The sequence below is a fragment of the Gymnogyps californianus genome, chromosome 5 (assembly GCF_018139145.2).
Source record: "Gymnogyps californianus isolate 813 chromosome 5, ASM1813914v2, whole genome shotgun sequence".
Taxonomy (NCBI): Eukaryota; Metazoa; Chordata; class Aves; order Accipitriformes; family Cathartidae; genus Gymnogyps; species Gymnogyps californianus.
The window spans coordinates 58,217,731-58,238,172 of record NC_059475.1 but is presented as its reverse complement, the minus strand read 5'-3'; the positions used below and the strand labels follow the sequence as shown (position 1 = coordinate 58,238,172).

The 20,442-nt window shown below is 36.8% G+C and overlaps 1 protein-coding gene across 1 annotated transcript in view; it reads right to left on the bottom strand.

The window, feature by feature from the left end:
* WDR25 (WD repeat domain 25) overlaps positions 1 to 20,442 on the bottom strand; it is a 70,388-nt gene that overhangs the window by 10,242 nt on the left and 39,704 nt on the right. Inside the window, exon 5 of the mRNA XM_050897545.1 lies at positions 11,423 to 11,553. Coding sequence (XP_050753502.1) covers positions 11,423 to 11,553 — 131 coding nt within the window. The remainder of the gene's footprint in view (positions 1 to 11,422; positions 11,554 to 20,442) is intronic.

Genomic DNA, 20,442 nt, shown 5'->3' with positions numbered 1-20,442 from the left:
CCCTACCCTGCTGGCTATAGTTTGTTAATAACAGCTTTTGCTCTTTTTGTCTTTCCAGATTTATCACCCATAAGTACTGGAAAACCACAGTCCACTTCTTCAATCTAAGCATGTTCTGGACATAAAAGAAATCATTTCAAAGGAAGGCCTAACAGTTTCTTGTGTCAACACAATCCAACATAATAATAATGGTTCTTCACTAAGGCAAGAGTTCATGGCTGCAGGCATTTGACAAGAAAGGTAATTTAAGCCAATTAAATCAGTTTCAAACAGATTCTTATGGTTCTGGTGATTTGGAAAGCATGCTGTGAAGCTGAATTCAAGGTATAAATTTCAGATGGGTGTTCTATAATACTTCTCTGCATAAAGCACATGCAATGCCTGGTATTTTGTTTGTCAAGAAAGCTCAAAGCCGCCACACAAGCAATTCAGAAGCTGCTGCTCACCCCAGTTCTGTGCTGGTCACCTGTAACCTACGTGCACTGCACTTTCCTAAAATCCCCTCAAGCTTTATGCAAGTGATGAGAAAGAAATGTGCTTTTATAGTCATTGCCCTGAGCATCAGGAGATGAGGTCTCTAAACAAATCTAATAGGACTACAGATAATCTGGATGGTCATGGAAAAAACCCTTAATCAGTCAGTGCCATGGCTTCCAACCTGTAAGAATGGCTGTATTTTTCCTTCTGCTTCTTGTCCTACCTTTTTAGATTGAGTGCTTTGGCATGAAACTGCCTCTTCCTACTGGCATGTTGGGTAATTAATGCAATGGGGGACAGATTTAAGTTTCCTCTATGAAACAGTACTACACCATTACTAGAAATAAAAAGTGCGTTTTAACTTAAAAGAAAGCTTATTTTGCACAAAAAAGAAGCTCTTTTATCTGCTGCAGTGCAAACCATTTGTGTTGATCTATTCTAGAGAGTATGGTGTTGAGGCAGATGACTACTATTTGCTTTTTAGCTACATGTTCACAACACAACCACAACCACAAGACAAATCCAATTCATGTCTCTCATCTCCATCTGAAAACTATAATGGCAATTTTAATCAAAACACATGACAATATCATAGACAAGAAGATCAAGCATGCTGCAGTCTTATGTTCTTTTAAAGTCTTTTAACATGACTGCTGTATTTCTCTTTATGTAATTGAAAAAAATTATTTTGCTTTTCTATTTGAGTTTTTTCCTGTAACTGCTCTGTTTTCAGACACAGCTCAAGATTATCAAGGGGTCTTGAGAATAATTAAAAGGAAAGGGAGACTGATTAAAATGAAGAAGTGGTTGAGCTTAATCTGCTATTGATCTACAAGACTTTAGGTATGAACAACGTACACTGTTGTTTTTAAAGTCACTTTCGGATTGCTTGAGAAGGCACAAGAATCTTGTGATGGAAAATGTCAACCAATTATTAGAAAAAATATATATATTTTCCCACCAGATTTTTTATTTAAAATTATCTCCCCATCTCAAATAGGATAAGAAGTGAAATCTGTATATAGGAAACAGACAAGGAACATCTGAGATACAGAATGGCTTTTCTATGAGGAGCAATAATCAAGGACTTTTCAGTACAGAAATGAGACGACCAAGGGGAATTTGAAAGAATCGGAAATAAAGTCTGGGCGGCATGGAGAAAGTGAACAGTTTCTTCCCTTATAAGAATTTAGACTCCAAACTAGCAGAAGGCAGCTTCAAAACACACAGAACAAGATGCTTCTTCACACAATACATATTTAAGTTGAATTCCTTGCTACAGGATGTTGCAGACATAAAAAAATCAAGAACAACCAATTCCACAGCGTGAAAACTCCAATTGAGCCATGAAAGACAAAGACACTATCTGTGGTGCAGGAAGTCCCCAAACTGTAAGTTAGGAAAGCCTGGGTAACCATTGCTGGGAATTGTGATAAAGAAGTTTGCTGTGCTTTCACATTCTTGTTTTTTAAAACCATACTGGTTGCTGCTGGGGGTGTAAAATTTGTCTAGAAATGGGCTGAAACCGAAACAGCTATTCCCTGACAGCTTCTCACTCGAATACTCATGCTCCAGAAGGCGGCATGTTTTGTTCCTGGCCCATTTCAGTCTCTCCAGGAGCAGTTGCTCCAGGAGAGACTGTATGCACAGACAGGTCTACGATTCTCATCTGCAATACCACCATATGAGGTTTCCAAATAAACACAGCAGGACTACTCATGTATGTGATACAGCCACATAAAATGTGCCTTCACACTCAGAAAGGACCCCTGAATGTTAACATTTAAAAACAAATGCCATTACACAAGTACAAATGTACCCCCACCATATTTCTTTGAACTCTTTGTCCATAGATTCAGTAAGGATTTCTCTGACTGTGAGAAGAATAACTTTAGTTTTATAAAGCGCTGAATAAATCACCTTATTTTAATTACATTGTTCTTCCTAATACCACCAGTACATGATAATGTATTGGCTGTTTCTATAGAAACCAGAAGTGCAAGGAGCTCCACCAATTTCTACACCCTTTTTTCATATTTATATGCTATCCAGAGACAAATTCATTAGGTCTCCTAAATACATGCTACTTAAAATGACTGCATCTCATCTGAAAGAAATTGCAATAGAATGTTTCCAAGGAAACAAATGCACTGCACTTGCACTCTAAATTTATTAATTTTTTTAACTGTGCTTTAATGACTTAGGCTTATTTCTTTATGAACTCAAGTATGGAGAAATAGCTCAACAACATAAAGAACACCTCTTTCATTTTTTCTTTTTAAGCATAAAGCTATAGAAGATAGTTGCAATTTTGTAGCTAAACAATGTTCAATCCACAGTAATAAACCAAGATGGGGAAAAAAAACTTCTGCAGTGCATTTCTAGACTGATTTTAAAAGCTCAGAATAACTGCTTCCACCATTTTTCTAGTTAATTTGTTCTATAGCTTATAAAACCTCCATTTCAAAAATGGGAATTTTGTGTAAATCTTCAAATCTGTTTTCCTTAAATTTGCCTATCACTCCAACAGATTGACTTTGTATTCATCTTTTTTGAAATCTTCCTTATGTCCTGACTAAATTGTGTTATTAATCCCAAAAGGTTGGACCTTTGTATTCATTTGTACTCTTCCCATTTCTAATAAGTAATTTCTATTTTTCCTGCATGATATTCTACTCTTTTTTTTTTTATTGATTGTGCTAGCACGATACTTCCTGTAACAAACATTTTTCAAAAATAAAATAATAAATGTTGTCTCCATTTGGAGCTGTGCCTGAAGCACTTCACTAAATTCCTCCCAGACAGTTTCCTTTCTTGAGATGGCCCCTTTAGCTAGTTTTCTCATTTTACAATACTTTGGTTAGTCCCTGCCTTCTCCAGCTTCTCTAATTGCTCTGTCAAAGTCCAAAATCGTAGAGTGACATCAAGTAAGCTTCACACAATCAACCTTCACTTAACTCCTATAATATTTTTTTTTTTTATAATTTCATTTATTCCTATATCTGTAACTAATCTTTCCTTCAAAGTCTGTTCTGTGGCTGTGTCAGGTCATACTACTGGGTCTCCACTGCCTGATGCCCTTCCTCTCTTTCCCTCCTTGTTTAACATAAGCATTGGATTTGCATTTATGGAAGTCTAAGAGCTTCAAATATTGCTTAAAGGTCAACACCACAGCCCTGTTGCCTTCCACTTATTCCCTCTCCAGATTACTGCATGGTGCTTCGTCAGGACTTGCTGTTCTGACAGCTATAGCAAATAGCTCTTGCCAAAGCTCCAACGGGCCTCAGTGATTTATGAGACAGAACACATGAACATCAACAGACGAGATCAAAAACAGAGTACATCCAACAGCTGAATAAATTATTCCTCTATTTTTAACAGAGTCCAAAAAAATGTTAGTGATCTCCCTAGCTTTAGAGTTCCTTGCATTTCCTATGCACATGATAAAGAACGAGTTCCTGAATGCTTACAAAATGTTAAGAGTTTCATCAATCAGAGCAGAATGTAAATAAAAGGTAAAATATGCAAAACTCAAAAATAATTATATGGATACATTTAGAAAATTTAAGTGAATACATTCAGATGCAAGTTCTTGAGTGCTGTATGTCCTTTCAGCAGAGCTAATAGCATCCCTGCTTTACACCATGCAAACCTTGCTGACACGTGTAAATAAATCTTTTCAATTCAGTTTGACAATTCACTTGTGATATAAGGAACTTCAGCTCCTTTAAAAGTATTATCAGTACAAGACAGTTACAGTGGTAGTCTTGTTCTGATATTACATCTGTGTAAGCTTAGAAACATAAATTAAAAAGAAAAAAAATTATCTGTAGTCATATTTTCTTTTGTAAACACAATAAAGTCCTTATTGCTGAGCTAAAGGATACAAGTCTCAACCCTTTGTTCTCTTTGGTATTTCAAGAAATATTAAAATTTCAGGTAGAATAAGTGGTTGGAATATATATTGTCTCCTGTCTGAAAAGCCAGTGTAGATCAGCCAAAACAGAGAGTGACTGTGTAATTCAACTGGCTTGTGCTGAACATCTTAAGAAATTCTTCCACAGCTCAGAGGAAGGAAATACTTCTAAAATACATAACTACTTTAAGGTTTCAGCGTTATTGCACAATTCTTTTTACAGGGCATTTTACAGGGTTTTTCTAGGTTCAGCTCCGAGGTCCAAAGTTCCCATGGGGGTTGTTCAATACGATGCTCACTCCTTGGTCAACACTGCAGAGATGTTTGGGGTTTTTTTTTAAACCTAGCAGCTCACTTCCAAGTTTTCTGGTCTTTTCATAAAGTCTCTATAAACATTCTCCAAATGTTTCATAGATTTAATCAATCTGTTATACAGCAATATAAGATCTCCAGAATAATCTCTTCTCCAGAGAGACAAAACTGGGTTTAACACAAACCAAAAGAAATACCACTACAATAAATCTCTACATGCTATTCAACTGCCTCTTTTATTCTTTTTTTTTTAGGCTATGATTACTTGTCTCTGTAATTTTGAGATGCTGGTATACCCTACATTTCACTGAGCAGTTAACAAGCTGTTCCATCCATTCATTTCTCTGAAGTATATTGCTTAGCTTTATCTTGAAGATTTTAACTCTCTTATTGTTCTTTCATTCTTTATCTTGCTCAATACCCAATGCTACATTTGAAATTATTTTGCCTATTTGCTCAACAGAACAGGGATAGCAATAAATGTCTTTCAACATTCCTCTTTTTTTTTTATATCTGTCTTTCTGATTAATAGCCTACTGTACATTTCTTAATGTTTTAGTAGCTGAAAGGCTGCCTCAAACCTATCTTCATACATTTTCTCTGGGACTTAGAGATCCAATTTTTATACCACATTCAATACATGAATAAATATTAGTAATTTATGCTCATAAATTTATGCTCCTGTTAAAAATTAGTTGCCCATCAAAATCAAAGTGAGATTTCAGAAGTACTAATTTGGAAAAATACCACTATCAGCTATTCTATGTCATTTGCCATCAGCAGAAAGCACCAATGTGGCACACTGGCATAAAGCAGCCCATTTCAACCACTGCACGTATGTGTAATTGGACAATATTTTTGTTATTAGTCATTCTAGCTCTGTGATGCTTAATGCTTTTCTCTGAATTTCCACCAAAAATTTCCTCATTTCCTGATATACAATTATTATTTTGCCTCACATAGTTAAATTTAAGATGTGCAAGCGGATAGCCTGTTAAAACACAGCAGTACATCCTAAAGAATGACCTCTGAAATTGAATTACCAGCGAATGCTGAAATTGAGTTTTCAATGTGTAACGAGTAACAAGATTCAAGCTCTTGATTTACGGTGCTTACTCTATCGACAAAATATCCTGCAAAGCCTGAAAAGGCTATCAGGAGTATGATGATGGGAACAAAAAGAATCATTAGTTCACGCACACATCGTTCCAAGCTGAATGACAGGTTAAAACACTTGAGAGAACAGGCAAAACAGGAAAATCTTGTAATGCATTAGGATGAAAGCACTTGAAAGATATTAAGGTTGTTTGCATCAAAACTGAAACGAAGTGGTAAGAGGCCTCAGACATCTATTTCAGTTAAGAGCAAATGGCACTTGTCAGAACAGGATAAATTTCAAAATATTGGCCAGGACACTTTATCCAATCTTGAATATGGCCATGACTGTGTAAGATGGAAAAGATATAAAGCATGCTGGTTTTATCTTGTGAATAAAGATAACAATATAAGCTGAAAGCAGGAATACCTGACGAATCCATTGAAATCCCCCAAACCAGGGAGAAGCAGACATGAGATACCGATGATACTGATGATTCATACCTAGCCAACATACTGTTCTACAGCTGAGAGTTTGAAATGTAACTACGTTACTTTGCAGTAAGGATGCATAGGTGATACTTGCCATTCTGCAAGAAGAAGCCATAAGCAATCAAATCAGAGTTTGATATTTTCCCCCTTTTCTCCACTCAGCTATGACCTTCCACATTCACTCAGTATACACACATAGTTCTTCAAATTTTAAAACCAATACAAATGTAGGTGTCTAACAGTCTACACCCATCACTGAGCTACTGCTACCTCAGAGGGGGGGGGGAATCAAAGGATAATAGAAGCTCTCTCCCCCTTTTGGAAATGTTTCCGAGTAAGAGAGTAAACCACACTGCTGCTTTAGACAATCACAGTACATACAAAACTATGGTTTTCAAATAAGCAAACATACAAACAAACAAACAAAGGATCAATATCTGTTACGAGGCTAAACCCAAGCCTTCGACTTTCTAAGGTGATTAGACACTGCTCATTATTAAAATTAATATTCCTCATGTGTTACTTAATTGGCTAGTTTTCTAACTGGTGAAGTTCTACATGAATATAATTGTTTCCTAATGAACAAAGCAGGTAACAGCTGCTAAAAACTTCCAGAGAGAACCCAGTACAGGATCTGTACAAAAGAAACAGGCTGGGGTTTTTGTCTTCCCAAGCCTAAAACCTTTCCTATTTTATCTGTCAGAATACACATTCATTCACTTATTCTCTCAGAAAGTGAATTATTTCCTTGTAATACGGTGGGATGTTTCCCTTATCTCTTCATTACCATCGGCTTACAGAAATAGTTACACACAATCTTTCTAAGCACTGGAGTGTGCTGCAGGTACAGAGACAACCACTGTGTGCATTCCTCAGTGATCAACAGCTCTTTAAGGCAGGTTCCAAGGCTGGAGCTTCAGCACTGCAAAAATGAGTGTATGGTTAGTCATTGAGATAAAAACGCATTATTCTGCTAGTCTCATTTTTGCTGTATACAGCATCCTGGCCACGGAACGCACTGCCTTTTGAGAAATCATGTGATAAGACGGGATCAAAGGATGTCACAGCATGCAATGTTGTGACATATTGCATGCAACAGCAATAGTCTTAGTCAAAAAGAAAAAATTTATAATGTAACAGTCATGAGTACTGTCTACTTCGGCAACAGTATTAAAAGTGGACAGGGAACGGCCCATGGAAAGACAAATACCCCACTGTACCCATTTGAAAAAGACACCATACCCAGATCAGTAAGCAAGGAGGCAAAAAACCACAGTTGGGCAGTAAAGCATAAAGATACAATAAAATACAGTTTGAATCTCATAAAGGTAATATACTCCCTAATTAGTAGAAAACATGAGGGCTCTTTTAGACTGAATGTATAGTCAAATTAATAAAATGCTAAGTATTCATGTTTCTCTTCTACATAGATATAAATAGTTTTTACGGTGTCTGTTTGTCCTCTGGAAATGAATCACAGATCTTGTCACCTAAAGCATTCACTACTGGCTCTGCATGCAGACACACACACAGCTTATATGTCATCCCCTGCAACCTACACAAAGGTGATCCCAAGCATAACTATTGTTTCTTATAACTGTGCAGTGGTAAAGTACTGAAAACTGCAGTTTTCCTCTGCAGTTTTGCCAGACGTAGTTTACACAAAAGCTACTATATCAGAACATCATCTCAAGCTAGGCTACTGGTAGTCAGAATTACAGAAGATATGAATGAGTGGGCTATTAAGGTCCACAGTTTATCAGTATGGGTTTGCTCCTTTGCCTTCTTACAATGCCTTTTACAAAGGCCAATACCTCACAAACTCCACATTGCACCTTATCTTTTCATCTTCCACTGCAACCTCCATCTCAACACATTTGTCTGCTCCTCACTGCAATAATGCGTCATGTAAACTACTCCCTACACCTCTCTACTTGCCTTCTCCCTGTTCCAGCAACACTGTTCACTGGTGAAGGACACGTGTTTCCTCTCTACTGCCGCTTTTCAGGAACAGTTTCACTGAGAAGACTTTCCAAGACAGTCAAATCACCCCTTGTCAATCAGCAAAAACCAGTCTTGTAGCAAGGAGATGCATATATTTCTGTAGGAGGCATCTTCTGTGGAACAGCAACCTAAGGTGGTTCGCAGTATTTGGCAATCAGCCTGGGATGCACGTGCTGCTTTGCAGCCTCTGTCGAGGTTAAGAAGCACGTGCTGTCCCATACCTGCTCCTGTCCTCAAGGAACCGTTTTGTGAATCTATGTTTATGCAGGCCTGTACTACAATCAGGTTTGCCAGACATATCAATTGACAGTTCAGCTGTGGTTGAGCTGAGGCACCACCAGAATTTAAAACCTAAAAGGAAGGAGCTGCTTTAAGAGATGAACACATTTATTGTCTTCATTGCTTGGAGTAAAATACTGCTTGATACCTCATCTGGTACCAGGGGGAAGCACTATTGAAACTCTGACATTTCACAAGAGGGAAAATAGACCAAGAACAGCATTTTTCAAGCCATTTATTTGTCTTGGTGACACCATAACATTGTTCAAAGATAAAACCAAAATACCAGGGATTGGCAGAAATACTGACAATAGGAGAGCATCAGACTCAGGAGATGACTCAGAACTAACTTCTCTAGCACAAGCATTAACATCTGTTATTTAGCCCCTTAACTCCACTTGAGTCAATGCCAATTTTGCATAGTCCTCAGGTCTTGTCACCACAATCTCTGGTATCAGAATTGCTGGGAAAAAAAAAAATCTTATTCAAGCATAACCCTTGAACTGTAAATATCCATTGTAAATGAATCTTCTGTTTCCTTGAAACTGAAGTGCCTTCCCCATTATCAATATTTGAGATTGTCTGCTACCATCTATGAAAGATTTCTAACCATATTCCTCCATAACCGTATCCAACATGAGCTACCGTCCAGACAGGTACATCTTTGCAACACGCCATTTTGGTCGTTTGTTACTATAGAACAGAATCAGTTATCATTTTCCATCTGTAGAGACTGGGCACCTTAGACAGATGCAAGCTAGAGGTATTGCCATTTTTGGCATGAACATGCTCAACACAGTTGATTTCAAATCTAGAGAAAAATCATCTTTACAGGATTCTCGGAGATAGTCACTCAAAGATATACACAGGTGTAAAATCCATCATAAAGAAACTACAGGGGGTGAAAGAATGTCTCTGGCTTTGTACACAGCTAGACTATCATTTGACTTCGTGTATAACTACAATATCATTTACAGGAAAGCTTATTGCACCAAGTCAGAAAATCTCAGAAAGAATGTTTTGTCACCTACATCTGCCATCTTCTCCTTGACTAGGATCAAATATCTCAAATTTGACAGTACAGTCAACAATCTCTAAGCCTTAAAAAGATGATACCCGTTTAGTTCCTGAAGTACTTTTTAAAGGAAGTTCAGCCTACCATGACATACAATGGCTTCTCTATGTTAAAAAGGACAGCTAAGTATTCAATTACAGACTGCATCTCCTCCCCACAATTAAGGTCTACTGTTATGAGAATCTCAAGAAAGAACAATTGTATTCCCTACTTCATTTGCATGCTATGAAACCACTGACCCTGCTGTTCAGGAGAGAAGACTTCTATTAGTCGTTCTTCTCCAGTCCCCTCCCAGAAAAAAAATGTTGTTGTTCTACAGTAAATTTACAGGGTGACCTCTGATCATCTGGAACGAACACCCTTTGAACTGGTACTGTTTCCCATTTGTGTGATACATATTTTCATGTTCTATAAGTTGCCTATGCTAAAGACAGTATACCAAAATCACTGATTGACAACACCAGAATACTGTATACCAGTGCAAGGCCAGGGGAGGGAGGGAAGAGTTACTATGGAAAATCTCATAACTTTTAAAAAAGTTACATAGCTATTCTTTATCATAATTATTTACAATTTTTGCAATCTAAAACTAGAATAATATTCCTTCATGGAACTGTGCTTTGAGTATCTCTTCATATCCTTATCAAGGAAAACTATCTGTCATACAAGCATGATGGATGGAATAAATCCCATCACACTTTTTACAAAGGTTTTCACGCTGACACTGTAACTCTGAAACTCACAGTAAATTTATTTTCAGAGTAGCCTCAGACTTGGCAGTCTCGATACGTACTTACTAATGTTTTTCTTTTAAGAACTTATTCATGTGAGGGAAGCCTATGGTATAGATCCTACACAAATTCTTTTCTCAAACATCAGTGACAAATGCAAAGGAACAACCGCAGCACAGGACCTAGATTGTTAATTGCACAAGAATACTGTGTTTCCTCAATACAGCAACTTCCATAACTATTTCAGAGCTCTCCTGTTAGAGCTTTCATACCTGAAGTGCATCTGCCTACATCTCTCACTTACTATTCTTAGTACATCAGAGTCAAAGTTTGGATAAGCAATCTTATCTTTTTCAGATCCTTTCTGTCACCCTCAAGAGCAAACAGATGGCTAACTATGATGAGTAGGATCTACCCACATAGAAATTCAAAGGAAAACAAAGAACTACTCACTTTACAGTCACTGCTGCTCTTTGAGCTGTTCTGTGCATGAGGATGTCAGGTTGCCTTACGCTTCCACTGGCGGAGTACAGCTCTGGTCTTACTTGAGCTCTGAATGGCAGCTGGGAGCACACTGTTCTTCATGGCTCACAATGAAGTAAAGGCAGAGGCTACACATGCCTCTCTGTGGCCCTTCATGAACGTAAAAATTACTCCAGGCTTCTACACAAAAGGTACAGGCACTCACATCCTGACCCACACATAACAGCTTGAAGAGCAAGTTAGCTGTACTGCTTCCTAGTACCCAACTGCTTTTCACAATCCTGAAGTGAGCTATTGGCTTTATTGAATTCAACTACATGTTACGCATATCTACATAAACCAAAAAAATAATATTTTTTGTGTACAATGTTCCTCTTTGTGCTTCAAAAACATTACAGAGGTTCATATCAACAAATGGCAACACAATCAATGACAAATGCAAAATGTTTCAGAATAACATTTCATCGAAAGACCAGTACATCTAGCAGCTTAGTAATGCACAGCACATCCAACCTAGGAAACATTCTAAAAGAGAAAGAGAAAAAAGATTTCCATTACCTTAGAAGTCCTTATATCCCAAGCTTTAACTTCTGGGCTGAACCCTCCACAAATGAAAATATTTGACTCTGCAGGGTGGAACTTCAGCGCACTGATCCTAAATTCATTTTTGCTGCTAAATATCTGCTTCCCTAAAATAAAGTGAGGAGAGATTAAAATTTGAGCAGAAAATGAAATATGCTATTCATTTCAACCTAGTTTCAAAATATCAAGCTTGCCAAAGGTGAATATGTTTATATTAACACATTTCAAGTATTTGGGGCCACTCTGATCTACTGAAAATACAAGACTGAACTCACTAGTTTCTATCCACATGAAATGGCTCCTGCTCATGGGCCTCTGCACTACTGACTGCTTCCTACTGAAAGGAGAGAACAAGTGGTTTCCCACACTAAGGAGAGGACCTCCACCGAGGTCCCAGTTCAGTTGACATGCAGGACTAAATACAAATCTAATGGTTGAATGTTTCCCTACAGAGAAGCCGTAGTCTTTCTTTCGGTGGGATAAAAATAACCAGAACGAAATATTGTCTGTACAGAAATACCACGTCCCAAACTATACTACAACTCTTGAGTTGTTTACTTATCTTTCTGTGAATGTAGGAGTGAAACTTCATCTTGAAAGTAGGAAATAATTTGCATACTATCATATGAAGGCAATAGCTGTTCCCATGGATACACTGTTCCCAACATTTAATTGTGTACGCTTATCTCCACAGGATCCTGTGGTTAGTATCAATTGGATTGTCGACACTTTCGAAGGCAACAGAATACAGCTAGCTTAATTTATAGGACTTTTCCACAGTCTGCTGCTTCCTTTCATCCTAACAAATTCATGATATTAATGTACATTGACTGAAATATCATTTTTGGAACAGTTTCACAATTTCAACTGTGCTTTATATTCTACGTATCACATATAAAGATCTACATTAAATAAAGCTACTGCTTTAAGCCACAGTGAAGAAGGTACTGCAAAAGTAAAAAAAACCAACTTAAAATACCATGACAAAAGCTTCTTAAAATATTCATTAATCTACATTTGCAGCAAGTGAGAGTTGTCTTAAGACAGGCTTTCTTAAACAGCTGAAAATACTTTGAGCTAAAAACATTAGTGACAGATGTAAATACTTACTGTTAGGTGAACAATACTGAAAAATCATTCATATAGATTTTTTTTATGCTTATTTCATGATTTGGAGCCAATTTATTTGATTTCATCATCAGTTCCATTTTCCCCATCTGCTGAACTCAATTTACACAGTCAAGAGGCTAAGACCTGTCAAATTATTTATTTATTCATTTTAAAGAAGAAGAGAGAGATTTTACTTTATCACAGGTGCTCTTCAAGCTAGCAGGGGCAGGGAAAACAGATTGCAGGGAGCGTAAGGGAGGGGTGAGTGTTGTTCTATGTGAACACTGCTTTTTGTAGGGGGTTTTTGTTCTTTTTAAAAAGATTCTCCACCGATTGCCCATGCAAGATTTAAAGGGCCTCTCTGTCACTACTGAGTAAAAGACTTAATTTAGTCATTAAGTTCCTTCCCCAAAAAGAGAAAAAAGTCATAAGGGCAGCAGAGGTTCTCTCTACAAGTCATGTGCAACAGTGACCATCTCTCACCATGGGAGCTTTCAGTACCCCAACAGCTACAGAAGGAAAAAAAAAGACTCCACAGGGAAGGAAGAAAGTATTAAAATCATCAGTTATAGGAGCAACAAGATATTGCTGTCATGTACGCCACTACCAGGCATCATTTGCAGGCTTTAGAAAAGCCACATACACATGCATTTTACTCTCATCCACAGCAGTTGAGAAAATACTGAATTTCCCCATGGAGCTCCCTAGTCAGTTTAATAGCACTTTGCTCCCAAAGGAATTTGGTTCCTACTAGTATCTAGTTTAATAAACACTCTGGGAGTACAATCAACAAGTTTGCAATGGTACTGCAGCCAGAAATTAGCAAAACTGCAGCCTACCTGTACTAATCCTGTCAAACAGCTTTATAAAGGATGCATCAAATGGTCACTATTCTCCATAAAGTGTGTTGTCCAAATGGCATTAGACTTATACATGAGTGATCCAGTGGAACTCATCATCTAACCTTCCAACAAACATTAATTGTTTAACTGGCTTTACTAAAATATGTTTTTACCTCCACAGGACTTCTGAAAACTGCTTTTTCTATAATGCATGCATTTTTCTTGCCATTGTGCTCTCTAGCCTAAGACACGAGAAAGTCAGGTAAGACACAACCAAATAAGATGTGCATTAAATTCAAGATGCACTTAATCTACTAACTACAAGATCTGTTATCTTTTCCACAGAAAGAAGACTGATTTAACATAATTTGTTATTAATTAATCCATCTTTCAATCTCATCCCCAACTACTTCCAAGTAATTCAATCATTTGCTCGATATTTTCTCCAGAAACTAAAATTCCCTAATTCCCTACTCCATCTCCCTCTGTTTTAAAGAGAAGTGGGCACTCGTTTTGCCCTTTTCTTGTCTTCTAAGGCTGTTATTTATGCAAAAGCTCTCAGTGACAGTCACTAATAGAATTACACTGTAATGATCTCAGTGCTATGAGTTCTATATTACAGTGTAACAATTAATAAAATTCATGGAAACAACCTGAGCATCTTATTCACCTCTATACTATTTAACCTCCTCCTTCTTCCTATTTTAAGCTGTTACCTTACTGTTTGATGCAGATTAACCATGCTAGCTTTTTGAGTGGTCTGAGGAGCAATCACAATACATTAATCTTAAAAGCTCAGGCTCTCCAATTAATACTTTGAAATACAACTACCTTTCTCATTCTCTCACCCCTCAAAGCGAAATTCAATCAAACGTCTCCTTTTGGAAATTCAGTAAACAGTGTTCTGAAGAGTTTGGCATTATTAGATGTATACATGAATTTCATTCTACTGACGTGTCACAGAAAATGAGAAAAAGGCTGGAATGTAGAAGAGCAAAGCAGCAGATAACATACTCAAAAGGGGATGATCATAACATTACAGAAAGGAAACTCTCCTATTGCTAGAACTGAAATTTATGTACAATACACAGAATCTAAGTCAGACTGCTTGTCATACAAACATGCCTGAACCCAGCAAAATGAACTTTCCTAACATTTATATGAATACGTCCCTTAAACCCTTCCCTTTTAGGTATCAGGACTGCAGGGCTGAAGTGCTGAGGCACATTCTCTATACAGTTATGAAACCTCTATCACTGTAAATCTTTCAGAACCTCAGAAATTTAGAAAAAAATATCTGAGAGATCAACAGATCACTGCAGAAGATGAAATGGGGCAAAATAGGTCATGCAATTCAGTATTTTAAAACAATGAATTCAACTCTTAGCCCTTTTCTGTACAAACTTTATTTAGGGTGTTTTACTACTATGAGCAGAATTTGCTGCTTTCCAGGCTGTAACCATGCTATGATGGAACCTAGCCCCATGGCTTGGGAAATCCAGCTTCAGTGTTTGCTGGAGACCCTGCTCCACCTTTCTGGAAGTCAGTATTTACAGTTATGTATATTTTTCTCTACAATTATTCAGTTTATTAACATCAAACATTCAACTTTTTGGGGCCTTATTTTATATATTGCAAAAGATGTCGTTTGAGCAAAAGACTCCCTTATCCCTAATAGAATACAACAGGTGTAATTCAGCAAGCTTGTATATACCTTCATTGTGTATATATTTATTGCATTTTAGCTCCTAAAGGCAGCATAACAAAGATTCAACCAACTCATAGACTGTAGAAAATTACATCTTCTGAAAACCTATTTGGCTAATTGAGGAAAAATCCATACCACATATCATTTTCCCGTATGAGAGGTTGTTATTCCAAAGCAGAAAGCAAATGTTTCTCTCAATCTTTAATTTTCACACTTTCAGTAACAATATCTACTACATCTTTGCAGTGTGTTTTATATTCTTGAAGTGCTTTAATTCAATTCTTCATTCATTAAAGGCTTACCAGTAACATACACAGTATGAAAAAAAATCTTTAAAAAGATCTTGAACATATGTTTCTGTTCCTTTATGCTGCAGCCTACTGTGAAACTGCTCAACTGTGAAATCTGATATTTGAAAGGCTATTTAACATTGTGAATTTTTCACAGAACATCAGCACAGTTATTGAGCACAGGATGCTTCTGTAACTGTGTTTGGGGGTCCTCAGGTTCATACCCCTACCTGCATAATCCAAAAACATTCACTTCCTTACACTAATCTGTAAAGTGAAGCCTAAGACTTACAAGGACATGAGAGTAATCTTGCTAAGCAGAACGGGTTTCCCTACTGTGTTTACAAAAAGACACAAGACAATATATTAAAAAAAATCTCATTACAGTCACAATCTCTCTCATGGACAACAGTGAGAAGAACATTAGATTGATCAGACATAATTTGTTCTTAACAAATCAATGTTGGCTGTTACTTATCCATTGTATCTTGGTGTGCTTACAAATTGCTTTATTATTTTTCCAAGAACTAAAGTTATACTGACTATATGTGTTTCCTATTTTTTCTCCTACATAGTCACAGGTTTCTGGCATGCAAAGGTGCTTGAAATAGTAAATAATTTTATCTTTTACCCTTGAAAAAGTCTCCAAAATAAACGTTTTTCTCTCTTCTTATTCCAAAGACTTTACATTAGTGAGTATAAAAAGTAAAATGCTGTTACCTTCTAGCTGGAGAGTGACCGCTAAACTATGTTCAACATATTACTTAAAACTGCTGAATTTTGGGGGGAACATTTGACCTCACATCAAAGATGCCTGTACGCATTCAAAAGAAAAAAAATTAAAAAAGAAAAATCAATCAACTGGGCTTTTTTCTGAGGTGTCATATAAAATTTTCATGCATATTAAAACAACATACTATCTACATAGTACTGGGAGAGAAGGGGAGGAACAGGAGAAGAAAGTCACAGCTCTCCTGAGGCGATGTTTATGTATGAGCACTAAAGCTCCTTTGTGAACAAATACAATTACATTAAACAATAATAATGTTATATCTATAGGACTACCAAATTGGAATATAAAAGAAAATATACAGAAACAAATTTGGACCATCCTCTTGGAGGTACAAAATGTTCCATTAAGAAACTCTCAAAATAATGTAAAATAAAACAAGTTTAAAAAAAAACAAACCAGATTTAAGTGACCACATTATATATAATCTGAACTTTCCTTCAAAACCAACAGCTTAATTTCAGTATCCTGCCCATGGTAATGTGAAAACTTTCAAAATAATGGGGAATTTAAATTCCCCATTATAACTCTGAGGAAGTTATATTTGAAATCAAGCTCAGTCCATGAACTAAAATACAACTGCAGCATTTGGCAACATAGGCTATGTGCCAAAATTCCTTGTCACATTCCCTCTGTCATAATATTAAAGAAATGAAAAGTATCTGCAATATGCAAATAGTATCAACCCAGCCAATGTTCTGCCTATGCTATTGTACCAATTCATTTGTGACTAATGAAAAATCCACTGATGAATAAAACATATATTCCAGCAATAAAATAGTTATAAATAAATTTTAAAAATACAAATTACCCTTCTAAAGTTGGTAGAGCATCTCCATTACATCTGGACGTAGCAGAAGTTAAATGTCAAATGTACTTGACCTAGAATTGTTTTAAAAGCAATTTTTTTTTCAGTACTCTCTGAATATAGCACTACTTACTACTCTGTAAATAACAAAGCGTCTGAACTATCACTAGTAGAAAATGACTGCAAGTGTGGTGTTAGTAGAGATGAACAAAACTAGGGAGTCTCACTGGTTCAGAGTGCTGCATTATTATCACATTTGTGAAACTTTTCAAAAAGCTTTATTTTTATAAAGAAATAATGTATATAAAATAGGACAATTAAAAAAAATATTAAGCAGTAATTGTCATGGTTTAACCCCAGCTGGCAACTAAGCACCACGCAGCCGCTCGCTCACTGCCCCCACCCAGTGGAATGGGGGAGAGAATTGGAAAAAAAAAACAAACCCTCATGGGCTGAGATACAGACAGTTTAATAGGACAGAAAGGAAGGAAAAATAATGATAATGACAATAATAATAATAATATGACAACAATAATACTAAAAGAATTAGAATATACAGAACAAGTGATGCACAATGCAACTGCTCACAACTCACCAACTGATGCCCAGTTAGTTCCTGAGCAGCGATCTGCCCCTCCCAGCCAACTCCCCCCAGTTTATATACTGGGCATGATGTCATGTGGTATGGAATATGCCTTTGGCCAGTTTGGGTCAGCTGCCCTGCCTGTGTCCCCTCCCAACTTCTTGTGCCCCTCCAGCCTTCTTGCTGACTGAGCATGACAAGCTGTAAAATCCTTGACTTAGTATAAACACTACTTAGCAACAACTAAAAACATCAGTGTGTTATCAACATTATTTTCCTACTAAATCCAAAACACAACATTATACCAGCTACTAGGAAGAAAATTAACTCTATCCTAGCCAAAACCAGGACAGTAATCTTTACAGGCAGCTCAACTGCAGTTTTTGGATCTACTAATATTTATGAAACCCCATATTGCAGTACAGAACTTGCCTCATGCAAACTGTAGCCACAGAACCACTCACGTGAATGATGCATGAATAACCTTGAGTTCCTTAAACATTTTATGCATATTTTGGATCAGACCCATACTCTGAATACGTACAACAGTTTTCAAGAAAACCGTATTTGTGGAGAGTCTTAGCTTTACATCCTGGTGTTAGGACAATGGATGACCATTTAAGATAATAAATGACAATCTATAAAAAATGAATTTAGAAAAAGACTTGTAAAACAGCATCTATTTTCACCAAACCAGGACAAGTGAACTCCTTGTACCTCAATAATTTGAATTCTTCTCTTTCCCTGTTTTTCATCATAGCATCAACAAATCCTGTAGGTTGGACCTCCAAGGGTCATCTAGTCCAAACCCCTACTCAAAGTAGATCCAGCTGCAGCAGGTTACTTAGGGGTCTGCCCACTGAAGTTCTGAGTATCTCCAATTATAGAGACTCCACAGCCTCTCTGGACAGCCTGTTTTAGTGTTTGATGACCCTTAAGTTGAGTCAAAAAGTTTCCTGTGTTCCTCCATTTGTCCTTTGCCTCTCATCCTTTCACTGCGTATCTCTGAGAAGAGCCTGGCATCATCTTCTCTATGTACTAGGTAAACACTTGCTAATCTGGCCCAGGATGAAGTTGACCTTCTTTGCTGCAAGAGAACACTGCTGATTCATATTCAGCACCATGACTCCCAGGTATTTTTCTGCAAAGTTGTTTTCTAGCCAGTTTAGCACCAGCCTGTTCTGTTGCACAGGATTACTCCATTCCAGATGCAGGACTTCGCATTTGTCCTTGTTGAACTTCATGAGGTTCCTATCAGCGCATTTTTCCTGCTTGCAGCATCTTATATCTTCTTTATATATAAGAACTTTCATTAAATACACTTGACAAGGGGAAGAGGTTTGATGGTGTAAAACTGCAGGATAAGATTTCATGGATGTGTCTTCTACCCTGGCATCAGGATTTCTATGCCAACAACAACAACAATTCTGCTTTGCAATTAATGAGATTTCAGTGTTTCCTTCTATTCCGATGTTGTTCAGATCACAGAGATCAAAAAAAAAGGAAATCACTCCAGAAAATGCAATATCCTAGGACAAGGGATACCCAAACTTAAGTCCAAGCTTAGAAACAAAATTTCCTGGAGAATTTGTTCTAGCACTGTTTGTTACAACAATGCTGGCACATTCCTTTGAAGAATCTCGTAACTAGCTGTCATCAGGCCCAGAACAAACAATTAGCTAGACTATGTTTTTGATTTAATAGGGCAGAAACTTAGGTTCCTAACAGAAAAACAACACAAAATGACAAAAAAACCCAACTGAGCCACTCACTACCACACATGTACTAAGCTGTATTTGCAACCTTTCCTAAACTTTTAAAAGTAATTCTCTTCAGACTGTTAGGTTTCTTTTGGTGAAGGACATGTAGCAATTTTTATAACACAGATGTAATATATAAAATCTATACTGAAAACAAAGACAAGAAAGATTAGACTTTAGCAAACATGACTAGAAATATGTTGAACCAGAACAACACACACAAGAGACAAGAGCATAGAGCCTTAAAGACAGCATTATTATTTATAAAATCCCACCAGCATGCATTTACTGCATTTAAACACACTGGTAGTTAGTTCAGTCTAGCAATGGAAAATAATTAAGACCGAAGTCCAAAAAAGTATCTAGAAGTCCTCTGTGAACGAACAGTTCTAACATCTATCTGAAGTTAATCAAAGAAGAAATCATCTCGGCACTGATGAAGAGTGAGGAGGAATGAATGATTCAGTGAACTAATGTAAATCAAAATCTTATAGCTGCCTTAGTGTTTTTCAAATGGAAATGAGGCTTTTTATATCAAATTGATTTGGATTCCAGAGGCAAACTGCTTGCCCTGTTTCTCTGAAAAGAATTGACTGAAATGCAGGAAAAAAAAGAGTAACTTTAGAAGAGGGAAAGAAATCAGAAACCGGCCTGCATGCGTAGGAAATTAGAATAAAATTCCAATCACTCATATCATACTTTTCCAAATGAGGTGTGTATCACTGAAAGTCAGGTCCAAACATCAACATTACAACTGCAGTTCACAGGAGCTACAAGGAATCCTGTGTCCTTGAAATAAGGCAATAATGAATATCTGGTATTTTCAAGGATTACACGCATTCATTTTGCCTTTAGACATACAGTTTATTTAAGTAGTTAGAAATACTACATAACTCACAAGTCAATAAGGAAAGAACCATTTATAAGCTTATCTGTTTTGAAACTTGGTAAACATAATTTGTTATTGTTGTCATTGCCTAAAACACTAGAAATACTTCCTTTCAAATGAACCACTACAATCAACTTAATCCAGACTACTATCCCATTACTGGATAGTTAAGTCAAAGAGACGTTAAAAATTAAAGTATATGATTAAAATTACATA